This window comes from Myxine glutinosa, chromosome 11 (assembly GCF_964187855.1).
Source record: "Myxine glutinosa chromosome 11, kmMyxGlut1.1, whole genome shotgun sequence".
NCBI classification, from domain to species: domain Eukaryota; kingdom Metazoa; phylum Chordata; class Myxini; order Myxiniformes; family Myxinidae; genus Myxine; species Myxine glutinosa.
Window position 1 is genome coordinate 115,922,818 of NC_136271.1, and position 27,192 is coordinate 115,950,009.

The 27,192-nt window shown below is 42.3% G+C and overlaps 1 protein-coding gene across 1 annotated transcript in view; it reads left to right on the forward strand.

The window, feature by feature from the left end:
* Positions 1–1,512: 1,512 nt before the first annotated feature.
* LOC137436956 (protein-glutamine gamma-glutamyltransferase K-like) overlaps positions 1,513–27,192 on the forward strand; it is a 76,398-nt gene continuing 50,718 nt past the window's right edge. Inside the window, exons 1-7 of the mRNA XM_068131206.2 lie at positions 1,513–1,671; positions 7,568–7,807; positions 8,110–8,304; positions 10,038–10,292; positions 13,819–13,937; positions 19,583–19,690; positions 21,335–21,509. Of these exons, the coding sequence (XP_067987307.2) occupies positions 7,573–7,807; positions 8,110–8,304; positions 10,038–10,292; positions 13,819–13,937; positions 19,583–19,690; positions 21,335–21,509 (1,087 nt within the window). The 5' untranslated portion in view covers positions 1,513–1,671; positions 7,568–7,572. The remainder of the gene's footprint in view (positions 1,672–7,567; positions 7,808–8,109; positions 8,305–10,037; positions 10,293–13,818; positions 13,938–19,582; positions 19,691–21,334; positions 21,510–27,192) is intronic.

A 27,192-nucleotide genomic window follows, 5' to 3' on the forward strand; every position in this document is an offset into this window, starting at 1 on the left:
AAAGACCCATAAGACCCCGAAGATGCAGAAGTTCTGGTGAAATCTCCCACGACTGCCCAAGATTACTGAAGTTCTGTTGGTACGCACTTTCCATCTTTGTGAGCATCATTGCTCCAATATTTCCTTTTCCGGTGAAGACAGTGAATGAATTGCATCCGGTAAACACATGTAGATCAATCAAACGGATACAGACATCAATACCTAGGTTTCTCGCTACCTAATTGACATGAATGTGTTTCTGACGGATCTGTGTCTACTTCTGGTAGAGTGGGCATGGAATGGTGTGACTGAACCCAAAGGTAAGCACAAGGATCTGTATCTTCAGCAGTAAGAACTACATCTTTGTACGCATCCTTTGCTGCGTTTTCAGTGTGAATCAGAACCCTCGTGTTGGCCTCGTCTGACCGTAGCTCACAGATTTCATCCTAGTTGTCTTATGTGATCCTGAAGCAGCAGTGGGTGCTCACATGTGACGTAAGGAAGCTTGTCACTCAGACTGACTTTGTGCTCCGACTACTTTCACTCTCGGCCCAGGATTTGATCAAGCTTGATTTGTTGAATGGGCTGCACAGAAAATTTCCCCACTGATGGATTTGTGTGACCCACAGATAAAATAATTTGATTTGTCTCAGAATTCCTGGAAACAATCCAAAAATTCCTGCATACCTGCTTTCTTCGTTCTTACTGGGGGCTGAGAGGATGGCCAGAACGTATGCAACCTACAAATTCCTGCCTTAACTCCTGCTGAGAGAGGGGCCACCCATATGTCCCCTTGCCTACAAACTGTTTTGGCAGAACCAAGGCTCTGAAACATAGAGTATATTAAGAACCAAGGCTCTGAAAGGATAAACACAGACATGTAGAGAGGAGATAGGGGTGGGGGAGGGAGCATGATGTGAGGGAAGTGAGAGGGGAATGGGGAGTCTGGGGAATGGGGAGGGACCAAGAGGTGAGGAGAGAGAGAGAGAGAGAGAGAGAGAGAGAGAGAGAGAGAGAGAGAGAGAGAGAGAGAGAGAGAGAGAGAAAGAGAAAGAGAAAGAGAAAGAGAAAGAGAAAGAGAGAGAGAGAGAGAGAGAGAGAGAGAGAGAGAGAGAGAGAGAAAAAGAGAGAGAGAAAGAGAAAGAGAGAGAGAGAGAGAGAGATAGAGATAGAGATAGAGATAGAGATAGAGATAGATATGGTGGAGAGAGGGTAGGGGGTAAGGGACAGGGGAGTGGGGGGAAGAGAGGAGTGGATGTACACAGGAAATTAGTATCCTACATCGGATTGGAGTTCCTACTGGAGAAGGTGAAACATGCCTATCCATTTTGAAATTTCCCATCCTTTATGCCAAATGCTTTGGGAGTCACCACATGTAGCTGTCAGGACACGCTCACCCAGCCCGCCTGGGGTACATTCTTAACCTGCACATTTTTACGCCGTAATTAGGATAAGTCTAGTTCTCGTTCTCTGTATTATTTAGCCTTGACGTGTAGCATGATTACCTAGAAAAACACCACTCCCTGACTCCCAGGAGCCACAACCCCAAAGTGTATAACTTACCTTATTTGCCAGAACATTCACAGTCTCATTCACTTTGCACTTCCTTGAAGTCGTCCTTTGACTTTTGCTCAGTTTCTTTCTTTAGCACTCGGGTCACCTGAACAGAAAGGCTTCTTTGTACCTCTCTTGGTAAGTTACATTCTGCATATTCTCATAATCGTGTGATTTCTCTGGAATATACAGGGTGTGTTTAATGTAAGGGTGGAAACAGGTCGGGTGGATTAAGAGAGCCTGTGCATTGGACCTGCTCTGGTTGATGATGTGTTGATATGCAATGTACGATAAATTTCTGCCCTTTAGACGAGACCAATGCCAAAGACTGGACCAAAGTCATAAATAAAACTGTTCATCTCGAAGGTCGAATTATTACCCGGCACATGCGGAGCGAAAAGCGGGGTTAAGCAGTTGGTTCACTTTGTCTGTCTGTCTGCCTGGCTGTCAGTTTGTCTAAAAATGTTAGTTTATGATCGAGGAATCCGTTTATGACTGAGGAATAACTTGATTTCAATTGAATGTTCCATTTTGAACACAAATCGGAACACGAACCTGTTGTTTTGCCGTACTTCAGATTTTTCAGATTTCAGTAATTCTTCAGACTCTGCACACGCAGAGAAGAATGAGATCATTTTTTTTTACTCTGTCTGCCTGTCTGGCAATAAAACAAAATTGAAAATCATTACAAACAGGAAAGCTACTGTTTTTAAGGCTGTCATAAAGGACACTAACAACAGGTATGAATAAATAATGCAATGTGTTAAATAAGGTGGTGTAAAAGACGCTGCATCAATGGCAGTAAACTTCCGAAAAAATATGTTTTTCTACAACCTTTAAAATCTTTATTTTATTTAAATTTAATTATAAATTTGAACAATGTAGAACACAAATCGCCTTTCTGACACTTTCAAAACCCTTCCGTTTAGCCGTACTTGGACAAAATATTACGGCATTTTACGTTATTACGGCCAATCAAATTTGCCACTTGCAGACCCTGCCAATGTCCTTGAAACTTGGTCGTCGGTGATAGCTCTAAATCTAGGGATTGGGGCAATGTGGGATTAGTTGTATCCGTCACTTTCTCTAGATCACAATTGGTTTTATTTACTGAGTAAATCCAATTTACTTTGTCGAACATCGATAACCTCTCTGGAATTGCCTTTAGAGGCCATTTTTCCCCACAGAGCAGGGGTTTGTCCTTTTGTGGGCACCTTGGTCCCCTTTTTGAAGCAATGTTTTATGGCCGGATGTCCTTCCTGCCACCAGCCCTGTTAGTCGCCTCTTGTGACACACAGGGAATTACCAGTGAGCTGGTACTCAATTTGCCGACCTCAGAGGTTAACCCCCTGGTGTTAATTCAGCGATCAACTGGGATTGGAACCGAGGATCCCAAGCCGGCACCCTAACCGCGAAGCCAACACCAGGCTGATAACCTCTCTGGCAACAGGTGAAATTAGTTAATTGCACTAAACTGATGAAAGGGGCTCAAAACAACTGACTACAACACCATATTCCTTGTATTTCAAATTGTCATTTTCTCTTGGTCTTCTTCCTTCAAACGAGAACAAATATCACACTGGTTCACAAAAAGGGACATCGCAATGATCTCACGATAATGTAATCGATATCGGTATCAGATTTCATCTTTAATCAGTACGGTACTAACATCACGCATCATCATTTTGGGTTTTACTCCACTCAATTGACCTTGGACGTGTTACTTTTGATCTGACAATGACAAATATTTGAACCACAACATAGTGGCCTCCTTGGATACTCTTTCACACAATATGAAGCATAGACAGTGGATGGGTTTAAACTAGAATTGAATGGGTACCTCAAAGCAGTGGGGATAGATGGGTACATGGATGTTGGCAGGATTCTGCAGGTTTGATGGGCCGAAATGCATCCGACTTAAGTCAGGTCAGTCATTTGGGACTTTTGGGACATGTAACCCAGCGGTACCTGCCGCATGGTCAGGTTGTCGGCAACTAAACCTACAGCCGTGGAGAAGAGGGTGGGTACGCAGCATTGCTGAAGACGAGTAAGGTATGTTCTCATCCGTCGTCCGAGGTGAACCTTAATCGTTGCGCCCCTCTGCCCCCCACGCCCTCCAATTAACTTTAGAAAAAGAATATTGTGCATTTTTATGAATAAAATTTATGCTTTATAATCAGATTTATTTTACATTAAAAAGGAAAATATAAATGATACTGATTGCACATTCTCATTGTCCTTCGCTTGCAGAGGATATTATGTACAAGAGGAAATTCATGTTCTAATGCATAATATGGCTCACGTGATGTCATACTATGTGCTCCTGACAATAAAAGCCTTGTGTATTTATAGTTTACATTTATACCTCTTGGGTGTTCATTATAATCTTTTATAGGAAGAGTACCCATCCCAAGTGACGGGAAAAGCTAGCAAAAGTTTCCCGCTCCTCCCTCTCCCTCCCCTTCTCACCCTCACCCCTTTCTCATCCTTCCCTCGCTCTCTCCCCCACTCCCCTGTCCCTCCCCTCCCTCCTCCACTCATCTCTTTCCCCCACTCCCCTGTCCCTTACCCCTACCTTATCTTCACCACTCCCCTCTCCCTCCCCTGTGTCCACCACCCTCCTGTCTCCCCCACTCCGCCCTCCCTCTCCTCGCCTGTTGGTCCCTCCCCTGACTCCCCATTCCCCTCTCCCTTCCCTCACATCATGCTCCCTCCCCCACCCCAATCTCCTCTCTACATGTCTGTGTTTATCCTTTTTAGTTTTACATCATCCACATACAGCAGATGCATCACTTTTCCTGTTTATTTGGGGATGTTATTTTATTAGATGTTCGGGTGTATCCGTGTCCTTGCTCATTAATGAGGTTACTTAGTGGTTCCAGGGCCAGGCAAAACAGGAGAGGAGAAAGGCTGTCTCCTTGGAAGATCCCAAGTTGTATCTTTACTTTTGGTATTTCAATCTTTCCTTCTGAGTGCTGCAGGATTAGTGTGGTATTCCATAGATCCATGTCTTTCTCAATCAGTTTGATTATTTGAGGATTTATCTTGTACATTTGCATGCACTTTATCATCCATGAATATAGGACACTGTCAAAAGCTTTTTTATAGTCTATCCATGCTGTGGACAATTAGGTTCTTCTCGTATTGCAATTTTCGAGTATGGCCTTGTTTAGTAATAGGTGGTCTATCGTTCCGTAACCTCCTCTCTTGCATCCCAGCCTCAAGGCTTCCTTGTTGTGTTAGATGGTGGTAGATTGTTTCTGTGATGATTCCTGTTAAATGTTTGTACGTTGTTGGTAGACGGGTTAATGGCCGGTATTTGTGGGGTAGTTGGGTCTCTCCAGAATTTGGGATGAGGAAAGTGTTACTTTCGGTGAGCCATTCATCCATTTCCTTGATGCCCTTGGATACGTTAATTGAATGCTCAAGCGCAGTGAATGTGGAGAGCATTAAATTGCTTTAACCAGAAGTTTGAGATCCCATCTGGGCCAGGGCTTTTGAAATTTGCCCTTTTTGCAAGATGTTATTTTCTATTTTCTGCATCAATTATTCCTCAAGATGTTGCTTCTTCTCTTTGAGGTTTTAGATTCATTCCACCTCCTTATTGTGTTATTTTCGAGCTTCATAAATTATTTTCCAGAATCGTTCCCGGTAATCTTTTTCAGGAGGGGATGACACATTCTGCTTCCGTTTCCCAAGTTCATGGTAGAATATTTTCGGGTTGTTTTCAAACATCTGACCTTGTTTTCTCATGTTATCCTCGTAGTTTTTTTATTTTCCTTGCTATCATTTCAATTTTCAGTTTGTTTTCAGCAACCAGTATGTATTTTATATTCGTATTTTATTTTCTGGATTCCCCTCTTTAGTTTTGGACTTTGGTTTCCTCTTTGGAATTGCTGTATTTGTCCTGTCTCCTTTCTGAGCATCTCCTTCCATCTCTCGAGTTGTTGCTTTCATGGTGGTGCTTGGTTTTTATCTGTGGAATCTGTTCTGCTCTTGGAATCTGTTTCCAATCTGTTTCCAATCTGTCTGTTTCCTTGTTACTTTTTCCTGTTGGAACCTGATCTGTCCATATCAGTGGAACGTGTGTGCGTGACTGCGTGTGTGTGTATGCATATGTATGTATGTATGTATGTATATATATATATATATATATATATATATATATATATATATATATATATATATATATATACATATATATACATATATATACATATATATACATACATACATAAATGTATACAGTCACGTGAAAAAGAAAGTACACACCATGTAAAGTTTTGACTTTTTCAACATATTTCAACACACAGCTATTTGATCTTCATTTTAAAAATATTGATAGATGAAGGTGATATAACATAACAATATCATGAAACATTTACATTTTGTAGTCCATTGTATAATTTAAATGAACATAAATGCAAATTTTGCATGTGGAAAAAGTAAGTACACCCCTACAATTATCACTACTTCAAATACCTAAAATTAGAATCAGGTGCACCCGCTCAGGTGCAAATGATTAGAATATCGTTAGAGAGGATCTTGGAGGAACCTGTCTTATTTAAACCTCAGACATTTAGTTTGGTTTGCTCTTTGTTGTTGAAGTGTGCGGCTTCACCATGCCTCGATCAAAAGAGCTCTCTGAGGCCTTCAGAAAGAAGGTTATAGATGCCTATGAGTCTGGGAAGGGATTTAAAAAGATCTCCAAACAATTTGAAATCAATCATTCGACTGTCCGGAAGATCATCTACAAGTGGAGAAGATTCCAAACAACTGCCAACTTGTTCAGGCCAGGCCGCCCCAGCAAGTTCAGCCCGAGAGCAGACCGCAAGATGCTGAAAGAAGTCTCTAAGAACCCCAGAATGTCATCACGGGACCTACAGGTAGCTCTTGCCACTGTTGATGTCAAAGTGCACAAGTTTACCATAAGAAAGAGGCTGCACAAATTTGATCTACATGGGAGGTGTGCCAGGAGGAAACCTTTGCTGTCCAGAAAGAACATCAGGGCAAGACTAAAGTTTGCCAATGCACACCTAGGCAAAGACCAGCACTTCTGGAACAATGTGCTCTGGACAGATGAGTCAAAGGTAGAGCTATTTGGCCACAGTACCAGAAGACATGTTTGGCAAAAACCAAAGACAGCATTTGACCACAAGAACCTGATACCAACTGTAAAGCATGGTGGTGAAAATATTATGGTTTGGGGCAGCTTTGCTGCATCAGGGCCTGGGCAGCTCACCATCATAGAATCCACTATGAATTCTTCATTGTACCAGAGGGTGCTTGAGGATAATGTGAGGCCATCTGTCAGAAAGTTGAAGCTCAACCGAAGGTGGACCTTGCAACATAACAATGACCCTAAACATACCAGTAAATCCACCAAGGAATGGCTGAAAATAAAGAAATTGACGGTTCTGGAATGGCCAAGTCAAAGCCCGGATCTAAATTCCATCGAGATGTTGTGGGGAGATTTGAAACGAGCTGTGCATGCAAGAAATCCCTCAAACATCGCACAGCTGAAAGAATTCTGCATGGAGGAGTGGGCAAAAATTTCTCCCAATCGATGTCAGAGACTTGTTGACAGTTATAAGAAACGCCTACTTGAGGTTGTTTCTGCCAAAGGGGCAATACCACCTATTAGAGCCAATGGTGTACTTACTTTTTCCACATGCGAAATTTGCATTTATGTTTATTTAAATTATACAATGGACTACAAAATGTAAATGTTTCATGATATTTGTTAGATTAAATCACCTTTATCTATCAATATTGTTGAAATGAAGATCAAATAGCTGTATGTTGAAATATGTTGAAAAAGTCAAAACTTTACATGGGGTGTACTTACTTTTTCAAGTGACTATATATAAATGTAAAATGCCATAAAATGCCCTAATGTATATATATATATATATATATTTGTATATATATGTATATACATGTATATGTGTATGTATGAATGTTTGCATTTTCTAACTAGTGCATTTTCTAACTAATGCATTTTATAACTGATGTGTTTTCCACTGATCGATAGGTGGCATGCCTCTTCCAGACTATGGCCCACCACTTTCACCAAGTAGCATGCCCGGCCGCTTCCATCGATTCAACAGCGTCACCCCCAAGGCAGCTGGTGATAAATTCAGCGATTACACAAGCAGACGGCGACACCTGAAGTCCATGTTTGGTTCTTGCTTGCGCCCTGGAAGTATTGATCATTCGCCTCGCTTCGAGGCTGATACTCATCATGCCTTTGATTTGGTGGACAAAAAATGGGGTTTGTTTCTCGCTTTCCTTTGATCACTTTTAACTTGATGTGTTTTTCTTTTCTCAATTCTCATTTTTGCTTGTCTGACAATGCATTTTTCTGATGTTTCCCAAATCGCCCTAAATGTCAGCCATATCCTTCCTTTCCTTCATCACCAATTTGCAATTTGTTTGGGTAGGGGGTTGGAATTAAAACAAAGATCATGAGTGTCGGGTTGAACCTAAAATTTCACCCTTGTATAATTTCCTAATTTTCTGATAATGTCAGAAATTTTTTGTAGTTGATATGTATCCGACTGACCCCACAACCAGATTCAAAGGAACTGAATGTGCAAAACGTGGATATGCTTGGTGCTGTTTTGGGGGACACCAAATTAAGGCATCATACAGAAGAGTTTGATCATACTAACCTGGTGGTGCGGAGAGGGGAGCCATTTTCGATAAGAGTGACTCTCAGCAATGTGTTCAACCCTTCTGAACACAATCTGCGCATTGAACTCTGCATGGGTGAGTAACTGGTATTGAGGTGATGGTGTTCATTGATGTTTCGTTCTCCTTGAAGCGGATATGTCATTGGTAGTTGCTTTAGGCCCAGCAACTCGTTGGATTATCACAGCACAACAAAACAAACTAGATGGGGTCTTTGGGTCACTCCTGGGAGATCAATCGGTTATATCCATGCCACGGGCCTGTTCGAGCAAAACTCTCATCAACAACATCAACAGCAACTTTCAGGGATGCGTCTTTGCAGTAGTTGTACCCCCCAACGCTAATTGGGGGCCAAATCCTCCACATTCTTCCCTGCTGCCCAGATTCGTCATGGCAGAACAGTCATGCACCAGCCCTTTCCCTCTTGCCTCTCTCTCTCTTTCTAACCCTGTCGTGGCCCTGACTTCGTGATGGTGGGGGTACACCATCCTATATGTGGGGAATCTCCGGGTCGTTCCTGGGAGATTGATCAGCTGTCTCCATGCTGTGGGCTTGTTCGAGAGAACTGTCTGGGGCTGTACAACACCAACAACATCAACAAACTTTGGCTTTACCTGGTGTTTACATGGTTCAATAAGCTTTACCTGGTGCTTTGAGGATCGGAGCCCATACACTAAATAAGTATTGAAATCTGGAGTGAAATCTGAAAAATTTAAGACATTCGCGATTCTTAAAACTAAATGCATTTATTTATTTATTTATTTAAGCAAGGCTGTCATCCCTCCTTCTGCTCTGTCGTCTTAATTCATACCTGTATAGGATAGGGTATCACTGTACTGTTCTGGGACCACTACCAGCGGTACTTGTCAGAAACCCGAAAATTTAGACCATCTGTTTTTAAAATTCCCTCGATATGACGGACCCAGATTCAGCAAAAGGTGAAATCCTTTTGGGCAGCATTTGTCTGGAATGTCTTACGAAACAGATAATGCATAGATTTTTATTTTATTTTAGAGCAGAGCATCTTGCTTTGACGAAGGGCTATAACATGAAAGCTACCAAAGCTTTTCATGCTTTGGCTGTCATGCTTTCATGCTTTCAGAATCATTGGAATCTCCTGCGATGAAGTCAACTCCGAGGGCCTTTCACTCACTCACCACAGGCAGGTTCGTGGTCTTTCTGTCTTCCACCGACTCCTCTCCGGCCTTGCTCCTCCATCTCTGTCTGTGCTCTGTCCCCCAAATATTCCTACAGGTCGCACAAGATCTGCCAGCCACCCTCTGATGGTTAAACTGCCAAAATCAAGACTCTGCTCACCTTCACTCTTTTTCCCCGCCTCTGGAACAAACTCCCTCACTCTCTTCATTCCCACTCTTCCCTCCATGTCTTTAAAACAGCTGTTGACCACCATCTCTTATCTTCCCCCATCCAAAACCTTGATCTTTTCTACCCCCGTTAATTCACCCCAAATCCACTTTTTTGAAATACCGACTTCCTTCCTGGAAGTCCTAGCAGTGTCCACGTGTTGTTGTTTTTTTTACCTCTCCCACCCCACCCCACCCCCCTTCCCATGCCTCCTCCCCCCAAGCCCTCTCCCTCCCACAGATCTCCCGATGTCCCTGCTCTCCATCTTGTTCTCCCGCTCCCTTTATCATATATTTTATGTTTTATGCGTCAATTTGTCTTTTTGTGATCAATGTTAGCTCTTACACTAGCCTCAATCTTGTATAGAAAAAAAAAAGAAAAAAAAAAGTCAACAATATGTTTTCAGGTGAGAGTGACTTCTCTTTTGAAACACTGTTTCTTTGCAGGTTTTTCTCCCAAAGTGAACAAAGGGACATTAGTTTCCCTACCAGTGACACTGGAACGCCAGCAAGACTACCGCGGAGCTTGGTTGCGGCAAGGCCAGGGTTCATGTGTGCTTGACATTGAGGTGACGCTCTCTCCAAAATGCCTTGTCGGACGCTTTGAGCTTTACCTGGTGCTAATGGGAGCCGATGGAAAGCAACGCTCGAAGAGAGTCCCTGAAACAGACATCTATGTGCTCTTCAACCCGTGGTGCCCAGGTGAAAGTTTATGACTGGACGGAAGCGTCCAGGAGAAATTTTGGCAAAGTTGTCTTGACTAAGAATGATAGGATTCACATTTATAATTAGTCACATTGATGTTCTTTACTTTTAAATACTTCACAAAAAAGCTCAAGTTAATAAACTTACCTTAGTAATGGAAAGCTGAAATTACGAATCAAAAGATGAATTCCATGAAAATCGTCACCCACGTGTGATTCCGTCACATTACCTGGTCTGCCTCACTGAGAGTAGTACTCGTCTGTAGCCATGTGACAGTTCTGGTTCAATACATATAATTGAATTCTCTCTGCTCTTCTTAGCATTCAAGATAATTACCTTATATGTTCAAAATTAGAGTGCACATGGTGATTCCGTCACGATGGAATTCATGAAAAGCTCAAATTAGTAATCAAATTAGTAAATAAAAGGCCTCTCTTGGTTAATCTCGTCAAATAAGGCTTACCACCCAACTCCTCTCTTATGTTCTCCTTTTCTCCTATTTGTGGAAATTCCAGGATGGGGAGATGGTTAAATCTTCCTCTTATATCTAGGAATTTGAACAGGTGGTTCCCTTATATCTACGATGGGGAGAGAATTTGGGGAGATGATTCAGACCAGATAATTCCATCTTAGATTTCCTGCAGTACCAGAGAAGTTTCCTGCAGTACCAGCTCATGTGCCATCCATCACTCCTCCCCATGTACATTATTTTCTACCCCCATTAACCCTACCTCACTCAACCCTCTGACTTGCCAATTACTGCAGTGTATTCATTCTCTCTCTTCCTGTTCAGTCATTGGCTTGCTCATTTCTCACATTATCAGTACTTTGCCTTTTTACCCTCTGCCACCCTGCTCTTCCAAACCTGATGTTGGTTTAATGGTTAACGTGGCTGGCTTAAGATCTTAGGGTCTTGAGTTTGAGCCCCTGTCGTACTGTTGAATTAACACCAGATGGATTGACTCAACCTGTCAGCTTACTGGTAACAGGGGCACTGCATTAGCAGCACAGCCGAGCTTCCAGGAAATGACGCAACAAGCAGCCATAGGCTGCATATGAAACACCAACAACCACACTCTTCCATGAGCTTCAGTGTCATATATATATATATATATATATATATATATATATATATATATATATATATATATATATATATATATATCATTGGTCAATCTCGCCCCAATTGACCATCGTAGAGCGGCCTGCGTGCCCCGATAACCCAATGAGTTATACTGGACAGGTCTAACGAAACCAGGCAGGTCAAAAGGTAGGGTAAACCTCAATGTCAAAAATCCTGATGTCGGCAGGAGGGCCTCAGTAGTTGAAATGACGAAGCCGAAAGACTTTTTACCCAGCATTTCAAAGATTTAAAAAAAAAAAACCCCCACCTTTAGAGGCCATTTTTCCCCGCAAAGCGGGGGTTGGCCTTTTTCGGGGACCGTGGTTGTTGTCGTTTTTCGGTCCCCTTTTTGAAGCAATGTTTTACGGCCAGATGCCCTTTCTGCCACCAACCCTGTTTGTCACCTTTTTACGACAAACAGGGAATTACCAGTGAACTGGTACTCAATTAGCCGACCTCGGAGGGTATGACAGGCTGAGTCAACCCCCTGGCGTTAATTCAGCGATCGACCGGGATTCGAACCCAGGATCCTAGGTAACATCCTAAGCTGGCACCCTAGCGGCTAGCCAAACACCAGGCCCAACACCATTTCAACGATGAAGATCATAAATTCTGAGAAAAAGAATGCTGCGTATTCATGTATAACTTGCGACCACATAAGTATAATTAGCAACCGAAAGAAGAAAGATATATATACAAATACAGATACATTCAAAGTACAGCGCCCCCATGCCAAATAATTAAATATCCTCCAGCTCATAGAGACTGTATTTGGAGGGAGAGTTGCACAATAATTGATTGATTAATTGCATAATTAAAATCAATAAAAGATTGTCATAAAATATTTTCTTAATCAATTGGCTAAAACTATAACTCAACCACTAGTGCCTCGTCCGAAGATGTAACTTTTAGAAATTTAATTAAATAAGTCATTAATAAAAAATAATAATAATTCTTTAATTAATGCCAAATAATTAAATATCCTCCAGCTCATAGAGACTGTATTTGGAGGGAGAGTTGCACAATAATTGATTGATTAATTGCATAATTAAAATCAATAAAAGATTGTCATAAAATATTTTCTTAATCAATTGGCTAAAACTATAACTCAACCACTAGTGCCTCGTCCGAAGATGTAACTTTTAGAAATTTAATTAAATAAGTCATTAATAAAAAATAATAATAATTCTTTAATTAATCAAAAAATAATTAATCGATTAATTGATCAATCAATAAATCAAAAATACCCTTTACAGCCAAATCATTTGATCATTGTCAAGTCCAAATATCAGCTTCGTAGCTCAGCTTCCTATCAGCTTCTTTTTTTTTTTACGGACGCATTTACGGTTTTTAATATAAATTTTAATTTATGTGTGCTTTTGTCATTTATATATATTATTGACATTTATTTCAGAGTTTACACTTATAGAAGTTACAATTTTCAAATGCTAGCTATTGATTGAGGTTTTTTTTTCGTTTTGTTTTTCACACATGCCTTTACGGTTTTGTGCTTAAATTTTCATTTCCGGACGCTTTACGACGGTTATGTGATTTTTTTTTTTCCCGATGTACCTGCTCGATGTCCGTCGGCACGCCAGCTTTATATTATATGTATATGTATGTATGTATATATATATATATATATATATATATATATATATATATATATATATATATATATATATATATATATATATATAAATATATATATATATATATATATATATATATATATATATATATACACATATATACGTATATATATATATATATATATATATATATATATATATATATATATATATATATATATATATATATATATATATATATAGTTGATACCAGTCTACATATTATGGTTGAAGCCTTTGGGGCTGCATTAGAATGTTACGTCTGAAAAGGCAGCACTGCCAAAAATACTGAATGGAAAAGAAAAATAAATAACCAAGAGTACCTTCTATTGCTCCATTAAGAAATATAAAACATCATTTATATGAGTTTGCTTTTCTTGTGTTATTATGTTGACAATTCAGCAGAATCTGAATCAACACCAGGAAGGATACACATGGGAAGATCAAGGAAATGCATTTGAGATCGCATAGATTGATAAAAAATATGAAGGTCATGCTGCGTCTCACAATGACCCTTTAAAATCTCTCCCTGTAAAAAGGAATAACTTTTACATTTGTAGAAAGTATTATTAAAAGTCCAAGTTGTAATTAAAGAATGTTTGCAGAATTTCACATATTTTCGAACATTTACTAAGTAAATCATGAAGTAGAATGCTGTGGCAATTTAAATCCAGTTCTGGCTCCAAAGTAGGCACGTGATGCTTTGCAGGTCTCCATTTCCACAATGGATTCAAATGATCACAGGGATGTGTCATTTCATTGTTTGCAGATGACTCGGTGTACATGGAGAGCGATTTGGAGAGGACGGAGTATGTTCTGAATGAAACGGGCATCATCTTCCAGGGAACCCAGAACCAAATTAGCAGCCGGCCTTGGGTGTATGGACAGGTTAGTTGAAATTGGATTAATAATGTTTCTAGTTCTCCCTCAAAATCCCTTCATATGGGGTGAGACCGGCCCGGAAGCTGCTGCTCTGTCCACAACACTCCTCCACCACCTTCAATCATTAGCCATTTCTCTGCACTCTCCATCCATCTCCACTTTTCTGACATCCATCTTCACACAATCCTCCCATCTCAACCGAGGCGTTCTCCATTTTCTCCTGCCTCACTATTTCAACACATCTGCTCTCTTTGGAAAGCAATCTACCTCCATCCCAACTTCAGCCAGCTCTTTATCAAACCTCCTGTCAAGCTCATCTGCATATGAATTTCCTCCCTCAGTTGGCCCATCCTCCTCCTATCCACACGCTTCACTCCCACAATCCTCCTGACCGAGCTCTTTATGCAGACCTGCAGCCTACGTTGTTGTCTCTCTGCCAGTGCCACCGTTTCCAGAGTGCAGAAGTAGGCTAGCGTAACACAAGACACCGAAACTTTCGCCTTCAATTTCTTTGACATCTTCCTGTCCGCCATCAAACCCCCAACTTTCCAACATGCATTCGCACCCACTTGTACCCGCCTCCATAGCTCGGTCTCCAAATGACCATCACTGGTCACCGTTTCACCGAGGTACACAAAACTATTTCTCTACCTTATCTCCTTCCCTTTTACCTTAATGCACAGTTTCTCTTTCTGCTGTCTGACCCACATTACCGCCATCTTCTCCAGGCTCATCTTCAGTCCATGCTTCTCAAATGCCTCCTTCTGCTCCTCCAGCACTTCGTGCATTTCCTGTTTGCCTTCTCCTACTATTGCCAGATCATATGCATACAGTATTTTCCTGAGGACATCTTTCATGCTGATCTTTCTGCCGGCTCGTCAAGAATCGTGGAAGAGCGAGAACACAGAAAGGATCAAGACACAACGGAACAAAGGGAACAGCAGAAAGAGAAGGGGGAAATGCCAACAGCAGGGCCGATGTACAAAATAGATGGAGACGGACAACAAGGGATGTGGGTAAGCATGAGGGGTAGTGGAGAATGCAGGGGGGTAGATAAGATGGATACAGAAGCAAACTCCCAGAAAGGAAAACAGGAAACCTGGTGGGGGAAGGAAGAGGAGAGTGGGGTAGGGGTGTGGGAGTGGTTTTATAGGGGTAGAAAAGATCATGGTTTTTGAATAGAGAGTGATGTGAGATCGTGGTGAATAACTCTCTTGTAGACCTAAAGGGAAGAGTGAGATTGAAGACAATGTGGAAATTGGTTCTGCAGGTGTGAAAAACAGGGAACAAATGAGTGGAGGTGAGCAGTAATCCAAGGTGGAATGACCTGGTCTGAATCCAAATTGGTGATCTGAGATGAGGTTGTTGAAGAAAAGGAATGACTTCATGTCAACTGAGGTGATGAATTCCATGACCTTGCTGATGATTGGAAGTAAGCTGATAGGTCTGTAGTTAAGGGGGTCGTTTTTTGCTCCTTTTTATTTAATTCAGTGATATAACCTGACTTCCAGGCAGACGGAAGATGATCCCGGGCAAATGATAGGGAGAAAAGGGCAGAGAGAGGAAGTGCAAGAGCAGCAGAGCAGGCTTTTAGGACATGTGAGCTGATGCCGTCCATTCCATTAGCAGAGTAGATTTGAGGGTTTCCAGAAACATGCAAATCCTTCTCATGTGCAAAAGACACAGAATCCAGGAGCAGTTGGGTGTGACTAGTAGGGTGGGTACAGAGAGGGAGGGGTTGGTTACGCAAGATTTGGATTAAGGGATTTGGCCTTCTCATGAGCACTCCTCCACCACCTTCGAAATGAAAAGTTCATATATATAGGGGCGCCCTGCATCTGGCAAATAAAATACATGCTTCTTCATGCAGCTGTATGAATCAAATGGACGCCCCTTTATATGAACTTTTCTGGAGCATTACTTGGTTCCTCCTCAAAACACAAGGGTAGTCCTGCATGCACACGAGATTTTTTTGAATGCCCCTTACTTTGTATTGTTTGGCATTTTCTACGAGCTATGGGATGTCCCTTCTTTTCTATACTTTGTCACATGGTACATACCCTTATATAAAGGGGCCTTTTCTATGCCCTGGCATTTTACCCAAGAATGAAGATGTAACTGTACACCACAATGGAATTCTAGGTTTTTTCAATTGTTGTTGTTTTTGGAGTGAAGAAGACATTTTTGTTGTTTGTATTTTTTGGAGTGAGTAGGGTAAAAGGATTAAGATGAGGGATCAGAGGTAACAATACTTTGGAGAAAAGGAGTGAAAACAAAGCATGTGTGGTCAAAATTGGAGAACGAAGCAAGAACTTGACTAGCCGAGCCCGACGCAACTAGGCCGGACTTTATCATTGACACAAATTTGACAATTCAAAACAACAAGGTACGGTTTGGCACAGAAACTTGGATGAAAACATGACCAGTAACAGAAGAATGAAAATAAAACAGTAAAACACAATGTATCTGGTCTGGGAAATATAGCTTTGTCGATCTCGACGAAGGAACTCACGAAACAGCAACACAGGTGTCCGCAACCCGGAACCGAAAAACTTATTTCACCCATACACGCCTTACATCATCATAACTTTTGTGTCTGGCGCTTCCATCCTTGTTAGCGTCACCATCACCATCTCGACTGGGACAGTGTCATTATAAGCCTTCTCAAGGTCCACACTTCCTATTGCCATTCTCCCTTACATCTCCAACCCCTTCACTCTCATCTGTCTGTACATAAACAACCCATCTGTCACCTCACTTCCCTTTTTAACCCCTGTTGTTCATCACCTATATTCTGTTCCACATTTTTTCATATCCTGCTCTCTATGAGCTACATAATGTGACTTAGAAGCATAATGACTGATCTGTACTTCCCCAGATCTTATACATACCTCTCCTTTCCTTTTCCATACTGTTATAATTAGACCAGTTCACTCCTCCGGAATCTTACCCTCTGTCCTACAATATATTGAACAGTTTGTTCATCAAACTGATTCCAATCTCACCAATTGCAATTAACATCTTCACACGTACCTTAGCGGCTAGGGTGCCGGCTTGGGATCCTAGGATCCTGGGTTCAAATCCCGGCCGATCGCTGAATTAACGCCAGGGGGGTTGACTCAGCCTGTCATCCTTCTGAGGTCCGCAAATTGAGTGCCAGTTCACTGGTATTTCCCTGTGTGTCACAAGAGGCGACTAACAGGGTTGACGGCAGGAAGGGCATCCGGCCATAAAACATTGCTTCAAAAGGGGGACCACGGTGCCAAAAAAAAGGCCAACCCCCGCTCTGCGGGGAAAAATGGCCACTAAAGGTGGTTGTTCTTCTTCTTCTACACGTACCTCAGCAATGCCTCGTGCTTTCCCTTTCTTCAGCCTCTTTAACACTGTCTGCACCGCCGCCTCCATAATCCCCACAACCTCCACTTTCCCCTCTATGTTGCGTGGCAACTTGAGCTCTTCATTGCTTCCGTCCTGGTTCAGCATACTCCTTGAAATAGGCTTCCCCTATCGTCAGTATGCTGCTTTCTTCTTCTGCCCAAACAAGTGCAACAACATTGCATCCAGTTGTGCTCCATCCTCTTCCAAACCTCCTTCTTGTAGACCATCTTTGCTACTTCCGCCCCACCTGGTTTATATTACCTGGTGTTGTGCCCTTTCCCGATGTTCTTCCACGCAGATTTTCACAACCCACGAATGCCTCTCTGTACTTCTTCCACTCCTCGTCCAGACCCCTGACTTATTTTCTAATTTCCTCATACTCCTCCTTCACCATCTTCTTGTACTCTACAATGACGTTGTCTTTGCACACACATTTATATAAAGAATTTGCATCCCTCCTCTCCCTCCCCTCCCAGACCACTGGCAAAGATAAAAACACCCCTATGCGCTAATTGGGGTCATGCTGATCCTATGTAGCAAGTCTGGATGTAATTGTCCCAGAACTGTAGGAGGAGTTGCATGACAAACAAACAAACAAACAAACAAACACCGGTCCGTGAATTATAGTGAGGATTGCGGCTCTCCCACTTCTGGAAGAATGAAGCAGTTACAGCAAGGCCGCTTTTTGCCACCAGCTCCACCAGATCATAACCCTCTCTTCCACGTTCCTCATCTGAATCTACTGACACACTCCTCTTCACCTGGCTCAACTACCCCCACATGCGCATTATTCACATGTTTCATGTGAAAAATAATAATAAATATAAATGGTATTGCATAGCACTACTTCATTATATAGCATTAGTTGGATTGGCTTATAACAGAATGTGGAACATTCAATGACAAAGCATATTCTTCCACCACTAATAATCTGGTTATCGAAAAGCCTGGACCCAGTGGGTTTCTCAAGAAGCTGTCATTGTCGTCATAAATAGTTATATTTATCCTCAAAGGCTCAGGATGACCTAGAGGAGGGCGCACTCATTTGTGAGCGGTCTAACCTGGCCTTGAAGCTCGATCAACCTATAAACTGTCACCCTGGTATTTTGGGAGCAGGGCGAGGCATCATTATGTGTCTGTACCACCCTTGGATGGATGCCAAACTGGCTGCGACTATGGCATTAATTGGTAGGGCGTTAAGGGTCTGACGGTGTTTTTCGATGAAAGGTAGCTAGGTTATTGCCAGAATCTTGAACAAGTTGCCAATTCCTGCCCTGACTAATGCTTGGAAAACAATGGTAAACCACCCAGTGTAATCCTTAACAGGAGACTGCTTCTGTAGCAAAAAAGCTGCCCTCATGGAGTCATACAGAGCACATGAAAAGAGAGAGATTTGACTGACAATATTGCTTCTTGAAAATAGTTGGCCTTCAGGTTGATACTTTAGGCTCATTTTACATATTTTCACCCCCACATAACCTTAAGGATCCTTACTATATTCATGGACCGGTGTGTGTTTGTGTGTTTTTTGTCACGCTACTTCTCCAACAGTTCTGGGCCCATAACATCCAGACTTGCTACATAGGATAAGCATGACCACAATTAGCGTATAGGGGTGTTTTCATCTTTACCCATGGTTTTGGTGCGGAACACAAATTCTCTATGTAAATGTGTATTGTGTAGCGCCTCCTCCAGGTGGGAAAGGGTATTACAAGTCCCACCCTTTATGGTACAGTATTCCTGTCCCCACTTTTTTTTTTTTTTAATACAAGATCGAGGCTCGTGTAAGAGCTAACATCAATCACACAAAAAAAAAAACGGACACACAAAACATCCAAAAAAGGAAGCGGGAGACAAGATGGGGAGAGAGAGGGAAGCACACAAGTACAACAGCAGAGGAGGACAGGGACAACGGAAGATCTGTGGGAGGGAGGGGGCTTGGGGAGAGGAGGCAGGGGAAGGCAGGGTGGTGGGTGGTAAAGTATAAAACACATAGACACTGCTAGAAATTCCAGGAAAGAAAAGAGTCGGTATTTCAAAAAAAAAAAAAATGTGGATTTGGCCTTCGTGCATGTAACCCGGGTTTTTTGGGGGGGAGCGATTGAGGGAGCTGTCAATTACCTATACACCACCCAAATAAAGGTATGTGTCAGAAGAACGTGTTGCAAGGTCGCCCGTAGAGCGGGTACTCTACGAGTATAACTTAATTATCCAGTGCTTCATATAACCTACAAATCAAAATAACCGCTCAAATTGTTCCTGTTTTGCTTCAGTTCAATGCAGGCATACTGGATGCATGTCTCTTCCTCCTGGATAAAGGTCAGCAACCATACTATGGACGAGGGGACCCTGTCAATATTGTTCGAGTGGTTTCAGCTTTGGTGAGTGTTGGTGACTTTTATATTATTGGTTGATTCATCTGGCATTCCAAAATATATTTTCTAAATCCGATAAATGCATGAACCACTGCAGGGTCACCAAAAGTGTGCTGCTGAGGTTAGTTCTCTCGAGGCTTGAACATTTGTGGACCACAAGCAATAAGGCACCTGAGGCTGACTCTGATCTTTCCTATTTGCTCCAAAATTGGAAGAGTGGAGTTTAGTTATTTTTATTGATTCAGCTGTGCCTTTTATATATCAAAAATGGATAATCCCAACCACATCAAACCATTGACGTGTATGTATATATTGTTGTAGAAATGGCTCTTAAGGGTTAATGCTACTTTGCATAGTTCATTTATTTAATGCATGTCTTAAAATAAGCCTGAGGTGATGTAGTCTTGAGCCAGGTGAAGATGCAGATATGCATATTTATATTTAATAATCAAAAACCTCAATCACTTTGACCTCATTTTAATGTCCTTACCTTTATAAATCCATCTAAATGTCTCCTTTAAGTGTTTGCAAGGCCTTGATATGCTACTTCTGGTGAAAAATTCAAGTTGCAGGTACCACCAGACTGAGCGGTCTGAGTCGTCAGCAGCTGCCGATGTGAAAGGCTCATGGATGGGTTTGCCCCGCCTACAGACCGAGCCGGCGACCAATGTTAAGGGAGAGAGAGGAGGCGCTTGGCGCACCAACAATGTCGTTATATTCCAAAGGGATAAAAGGGTGGAGCGAGGATGGAATCAGAGAGTTTTCAGAAATTTTGGAGGAGAAGTTTTGCCCATCACATGCTCCTGGTGAGCCAAAGCCACGCCTCACCAGAGCCACGGCAGTGCTCTCTCCTTTTCTCAGCCCGATGAGCACATGGGAATATCAGTTGCTGGGACATGCGGCCCATTGCCCTGCCGGGAAATCGAACCACGGTCTACTGCACGACTCTGCTGGGTTTGCCCAGAAACTCTTCTTGTCTCGTGGATTCCCTATTGTTTGTCTGTTGCGGTTTTGCTTGTCAGGCCCTAAGGCTTAGGAAATTAAGGATCTCTGTTGGCTTCATGGGTGCATATGGTTCAGTAATAATTAAGGCGCATTGGTTTCTTACCTCATTATTGGTTCATTGCTTCCCCTTGTATTTCCTTCCCCGTAACCATTGGCATTATAATTAAATATAGCTAGTCTTGGGGTGAATTCATTCAGGTTGTTGTGGTCCCTCATTTGGTGATTGGGAAAGCCTGTTGAAGGTTAATTTGTGGAGGTCATTAGGCCCATCAAGCCTGCACAATGGTTGCCAACTTATGATTGATTGTCCAATGCTGAATGTCAAGCAAGAAAGCAGCACGTGCCATTTGATATAAGCAGCACGGGTTGGGTTTGAACTGCCAACATCTCAGACTCGGAGCAGACGATTTAACCATTATACCACCGAGTCTGATTAAGTGGTCATTTCGGTGATATAGCAAAGTGTAATTGAACAAAAGCAGGAAAACAATATGCCATTTTGGTTACACTACAAAAAAAGCTCAAACAACACATACAACAAAGTATAGATAACTGTCTGATATAAATGGGGCACAGAATAATTTTATTAACCTCGTTCAGCCTCCAAACATCGTGTCTGACATGTTTCATCCATGTACTCTGTAGATTAACTTCAATGATGATAAAGGCATACTGGTTGGGAAGTGGACGGGAAACTACCGCGATGGGATTTCCCCAAATGCCTGGACAGGCAGTGAAGAGATACTTCTACAGTTCCACAAAACTGGAAAAGCAGTCTGCTATGGCCAGTGCTGGGTCTTTGCAGCTGTTTCAAACACTGGTATGGACTTATTTATTCGTTTTTTTTTTGTATTTTGCATCTGCCATTTCTAATATATTCAATTGAAATTATGGACAAAGCAGCTGGGCATACGCAAGCAATATATCTTCCACGAGCCGCGAGCATGACCTCGCAAGCATGACCGGCTTCTACATTCACGACCTTTTTCATGAATCAGGAACCGCCAGGAACCTATCCTCCCTCCCCCTCCCTTTCCCCATTGAAGCAATGCCCCCACATTCACGGTTTTGACATTCACGCCATTTTCCAGGAACGTATCCTCCACGAATGTCAGGGTCTCACTGTACATTGCTACTCCATCACCACCCTTTTTACATATATTTTTCCATACATACAAATTTTACATACAGAGAAACCAATAACATTAAATTGGAAGTTCAGAATATTTGGAAAATTAACAAAAGAATCAATATGCTTTTTCATGCTTCTTTAATTGAAGTGTGTAGTAGAGACTAGAAGAAACACATTTTGTCTAATTAAAATATTGTACAGGAGGAGGTGAAAAATGTGTGTCCATCAGACCAAAGTTTCAGAGAAAAAAAATTCATACTGATCGGATAAAGTGTTATACTTGTCGAATTATGACGTTATAATGAAGGCACCAATGACATCATCATTAACATATCTTATTCCCCATGGGGAGAACTTCATAATGAGCCTTGTTTAAATTTTTTTCCATTGCATTGTTTTGGAGATATAGAGGTATAACTTTTTTCCAATGTGGTGTCCGTACCACGTGACTGATGACGTCATAATTATGAATTATGAATAAAAAATTATACAGGCAGAGGCGCTCCGATGGTAACATTTCGTGTCAATCGGAGCAACGGTTGCCGAGAAAATGAATTTTTGAAATGCAGTCACGCATGTACGGCACATGTACCGTACATAGGCAATGATGATGTCCACTCCCACATCCGTACATACACAACCGAATACCTAACCCTGCTTTTCGCTTCGTGAGCGCAGGGTAAAAATACTTTGTGGTGAGTTTATAGTCCTGTATTACTAAGCTGGCTTTGCCTGCCAAGTTTCTAGTATTACATGTCATGTCAACCTCTGGTGTATGCTTCACCTCCATCCCCTTCCTCCCCCCAAATGGCATCACCACAGACTCTGCTGAAGCTCAGGCAGAATGTGTCAACTAGGCGTTTGCCTCCAAATCTTATGTTCCAAACACATCTCGCTCTGTGCCAATCTTAGCATCTCGTATCTACTGTCTAGTGGACCGTGTATCTTTATCAACTGAAAAGTGGAAACATTCTGTCCAGCCTCGACCCTACTCCAATGATGAGCCCAAATGACATCAGTGCCCATGTTCTCAATTTCTGCTCTGCTGCTCTTGCTTCTCCTTTGTCCACACTATTCAGCCTGTCCTTCTCGTTTGGCCACCTCACGTCAGCCGAGAAGTCAGTAAACATCCACAAGAAGGATGTATAAACCGATCCTCAACTTTGGATATGCAGCCGCTTCTGTTTGTAGAATGGATGGAGTCCCGAAATCTCAAGCAAGAGGTTAGGACTGTCTCTTTGTACTCGTACATATCTTGGGCAATCAACACAGTCTGGCATTCTACTCTATTTGCCAGGCTCTTTGTCTGTGGCAAACAAGGCTATCTTCATATTTTGCCAATTGACTTATATATTTATCTCACACAGTCGATGTGTTGCTATGAATGGAATCCTCTCCTCTCCTCTCCTAATGGAGGCTGGAGGTCCACAAGGAAGTATATTGAACCCAGTCTTGTTCCTCATTTAGATAATTGACCTCTCTGATGCTCTGGAAAAAGCTCTCCTCCAATTTACAGATGACTGTACATTTTGTCATACCGTTCCCAATCACCTTAACATGTAAAGAACAGATGTGACACACTCTGTTGATGTAGAACTGATTAGATACTGGTCTGATAAAGGTATAACATCTCTTTCAATCCTAGCAAATTTCTTAGTGTTAACCTGTGCCCCAGAAAGATTGTCAAACTAAGCCACCTTTCTTTTAACATGGTGAGCCACTGGAAAAAGGTTCAATCATCCTCAATCGTCCCAAGTCATTCCTGGAAAAATCAGAACTACTGACAGCCTACAAGGTGTTTGTCCATCGCTCAATGGAGGACTAATCTCCCATACAGGCCTGCTCCCCAGCATCACATCTGCTCCTCCGGAATACGTCGGATCAAAATCTCTCAATATTAATGCCATCTGCAACAACGAGGCCAAAGTAAAAAGCCTATATTGCTCTCATATCAAAGGCAGGTCCATCTTCTTTGAGATGAAACACATAGCTGGTGTAGGGCCACTGTGGTTGAGGGTGCGGCTGTGCCGCTGATGAAACACCTTCTGTAGGTTAGGTAATTTGGACAGGGTGCCGCCTTTGCGAAGGACACTGTGGGGTCTTTAACGTCCACCAACTAATACTGGCAGGCAGGACGCCCAGTTTAGCCTAGACATGAGGGCTCAGAGGTGTGTGTACATATCTCTAGGCCATCTTTCCAGTCCCAGACAGGTCAATGTCCTCTGTTGTTTTCCTGCTTCTCCTCTCTTGTATTTCCCTTTTGTTTTCTTATCCCTCTGACTCTTCCTAGAAACTTCTGCATGCACGAGTTCTCCCAGTAACCCACTCCTGGTTGAACTCCTCTAAATCAGGCTCACATTCATTCTTTTGTTCCTTGTTCATCCCATTTGTGTAACTGCCTTCCTGAGGCTGTTCAGTCCCACCCTTCGCTTCAGGGCTCCAAGCAGGCGGTACACTACCATCTCTTGTGATCCTGTATCTCTACCTGCAATCTCTCTACCCATATTTACCGTTCCTAATAACCCTAGGCTAGGCCTATACTTGCAGGTTCATGTTTCCGGATCCCCTCCTCTTTTCTTGCCCCTTCATTTTCCTGCTTATAAGGTATCCAACTGTTGTTCCAACAGTCCCACTGTTTGTTCATTGCCTTTTAGACTCGCTCACATCACTCTTCCATGAGCCTTCATCTTGTATTGAAAATAAAGCTCGTTGTTGCATTATCATGTCTAACACTGCCAATCTGTTTTGAGCATTTTTACTATGTTTTGCACACCTACAATTTGCTACGGTTATCTATACACAATCTAACCACTTACTTGTGATTTTATATACCCATGTTATCTTTAACTCTGAAGTATACATTTCTTTGTGCTTCTAGTTCTCAACATCCATGCATGCCCAAAGGGTATTCAGTAATTGTTTGGGTTGGGCTGTACGACACAGGCAGAGGAATCTGTTGCTGCAGATTTTGTCATAATTAAAATGGAATGTCGTGTGGCAAGTCCAGCACTGTAAAAAAAAAAAATTTCTTTTTGTATACAAAGTCGAGGCTCATGTAAGAGCTAACACATTAAACGTAAAAAACATAAACGGACACATAAAACATACACTCGGAACCCGTTAATAGCTGGCGAAGCCGGTGTTGTGAATGAACGCGAACGTATTATGTTGAAAAACCAGATTTTGCTGGATCTTTTGAGAATTCCAAGCTTTGACGCACCAAATCACTCAATGGAGGCCGCCATCTTGTGGATGCGGAAGTATGCATAAAAAATTGCGAAAAAGTTCAATAGGAGTTTGTTCCACCTGTCTTTTTTTGATTCACAATCTTATGCACCTCTAATTTGTAATTAAAATACTTTAAGACCAACCTCGTTCCCCGGGCCCGCATGGGCCTTGGTTATCTTCAACGAAAATCGTCACCAAACACCGGAACCAATGAGATTCGAGCATTTGAAAAAATATTTCAAAAACCAAATCGCTCCATGGAGGCCGCCATCTTCCGGATGCGGAAGTATGCATAAAAAAAATTGAGAAAAAGTTCAATAGGAGTTTGTTTCACCCGTCTTTGTTTGATTCACAATCTTATGCACCTCTAATTTGTAATTAAAATACTTTAAGACCAACCTCGTTCCCCGGGCCCACAGGGGCCCTGGTTATCTTCAACGAAAATCGTCACCAAACACCGGAACCAATGAGATTCGAGTATTTGAAAAAATATTTTTAGAAAGCTTATTACCGCGAGGCTGAAAACGGCGTCAAATATTCTAAAATTGACGAAGAATTATTTTTTAGAAATCTCGCGGCCGTAGGGGATAGTTTTTCACGGCCGGAAATATCCGAAGTTGAGACGGAATTCACCGAATTAATCAAGAAGGAACTTTTATAAATATTTAATCTCATCCAGAATGCAAATGGTGTCATTTTGAACTAGGTACGGTACCTACACCTACCTACTACCAACTACCTAACCTGCTGATGCCATAGTGATTTTGTATACAAGATCGAGGCTCGTGAAAGAGCGAACATTAATCACACAGAAAGACAAACCGACACATAAAACATATAACATAGGGAGCGGTAGACAAGATGGGGAGAGAGGGGGAAGGACACAAACACAACATTTGAGAGCAGGGACCGAGAGACATGGAGACATCGAGAGATCTGAGAGAGGGCGAGGGCTTTGGGGGGGGGGGCGTGGGAAGGGGGCAGTGGGAGAGGTATAAAACATATGGACACTGCCAGGACTTCCAGGAAAGAAGTTGGAATTTCAAACAAGGTGGATCTGGGGTGAATTAGCGGGGGTAGAAAAGATCAAGGTTTTGGATGGGGGAAGATAAGAGATGGTGGTGAACAGCTGTTTTAAAGACCTGGAGGGAGGAGTGGGATTGAAGGGAGTGAGGTAGTTTGTTCCAGAGGCGGGAGAAAAGAGGAATGAAAGAGTGAAGGTGAGCGGAGAGCCGAGATTTCGGCAGTTTAACCATCAGAGGGTTGCTGGCGGATCTTGTGCGACCTGTAGGAATATTTGGGGGACAGAGCACAGAGAGAGCTGGGGGTGCAAGGCCGGAGAGGAGTCGGTAGAAGACAGAAAGACCACCTACCTGCCTGCGGTGAGTGAGTGAAAGGCCCTCAGAGATAGCTTCATCGCGGGAGATTCCAATAATTCTGAAAGCTTTGGTTTCAACAGCGTGAAGCCGAGCTAGGTGTGAGGCAGGAGCACCGGCCCATAGGGGAGAACAGTATTCCATTGAGCTGCGGATGAAAGCCTTGTATGTGGTGAGGAGCTCAGGTGTGCCGAGGAAGGACTTCGCACGACGGAGGATGCCCAGTCGGCGACTGGCTTTGGAGGCCAGCTTGGAAATGTGGTTTTCCCAAGAAAGATCATGGCAGATAGTTTTTATTTTTGTGATGGGTAAAATAGTGGCAAGAGGCTTTGGCTTCGCCGGCTCATTGCGGCTTTGCAGTCGGGTACTCGTATGCGATTCATGGGAGCCAGGAAAAACGACCGTGTGCTAAGTGAGACCGTGTATTACCGATCTTCCAGCGCGAGCGTGGTGGCCGCCATCTTGGATTGTGTCAGGTGACGACGAGTGAAACTCGGTCAATTTTTTAAAAGCTACTTTTTCGTAATAAAACAACACACATGTATTAATACTTATACAATTTTTATTATACAAAACAACATACAAAGAACATAGAAAATAAAGAAATATTGTTCAAAATACAAATCCATTTGCATGGGTTAGTGGGGAAAACGCGTTGCCTTGCTGCAGACGCGGATACGAAACGTCGATGGAGTCATCACTGGTGATGGTGTTTATACAATGTTTATACATATTTATACAATAGTGTGACGTTGGGTGTGCTGGTG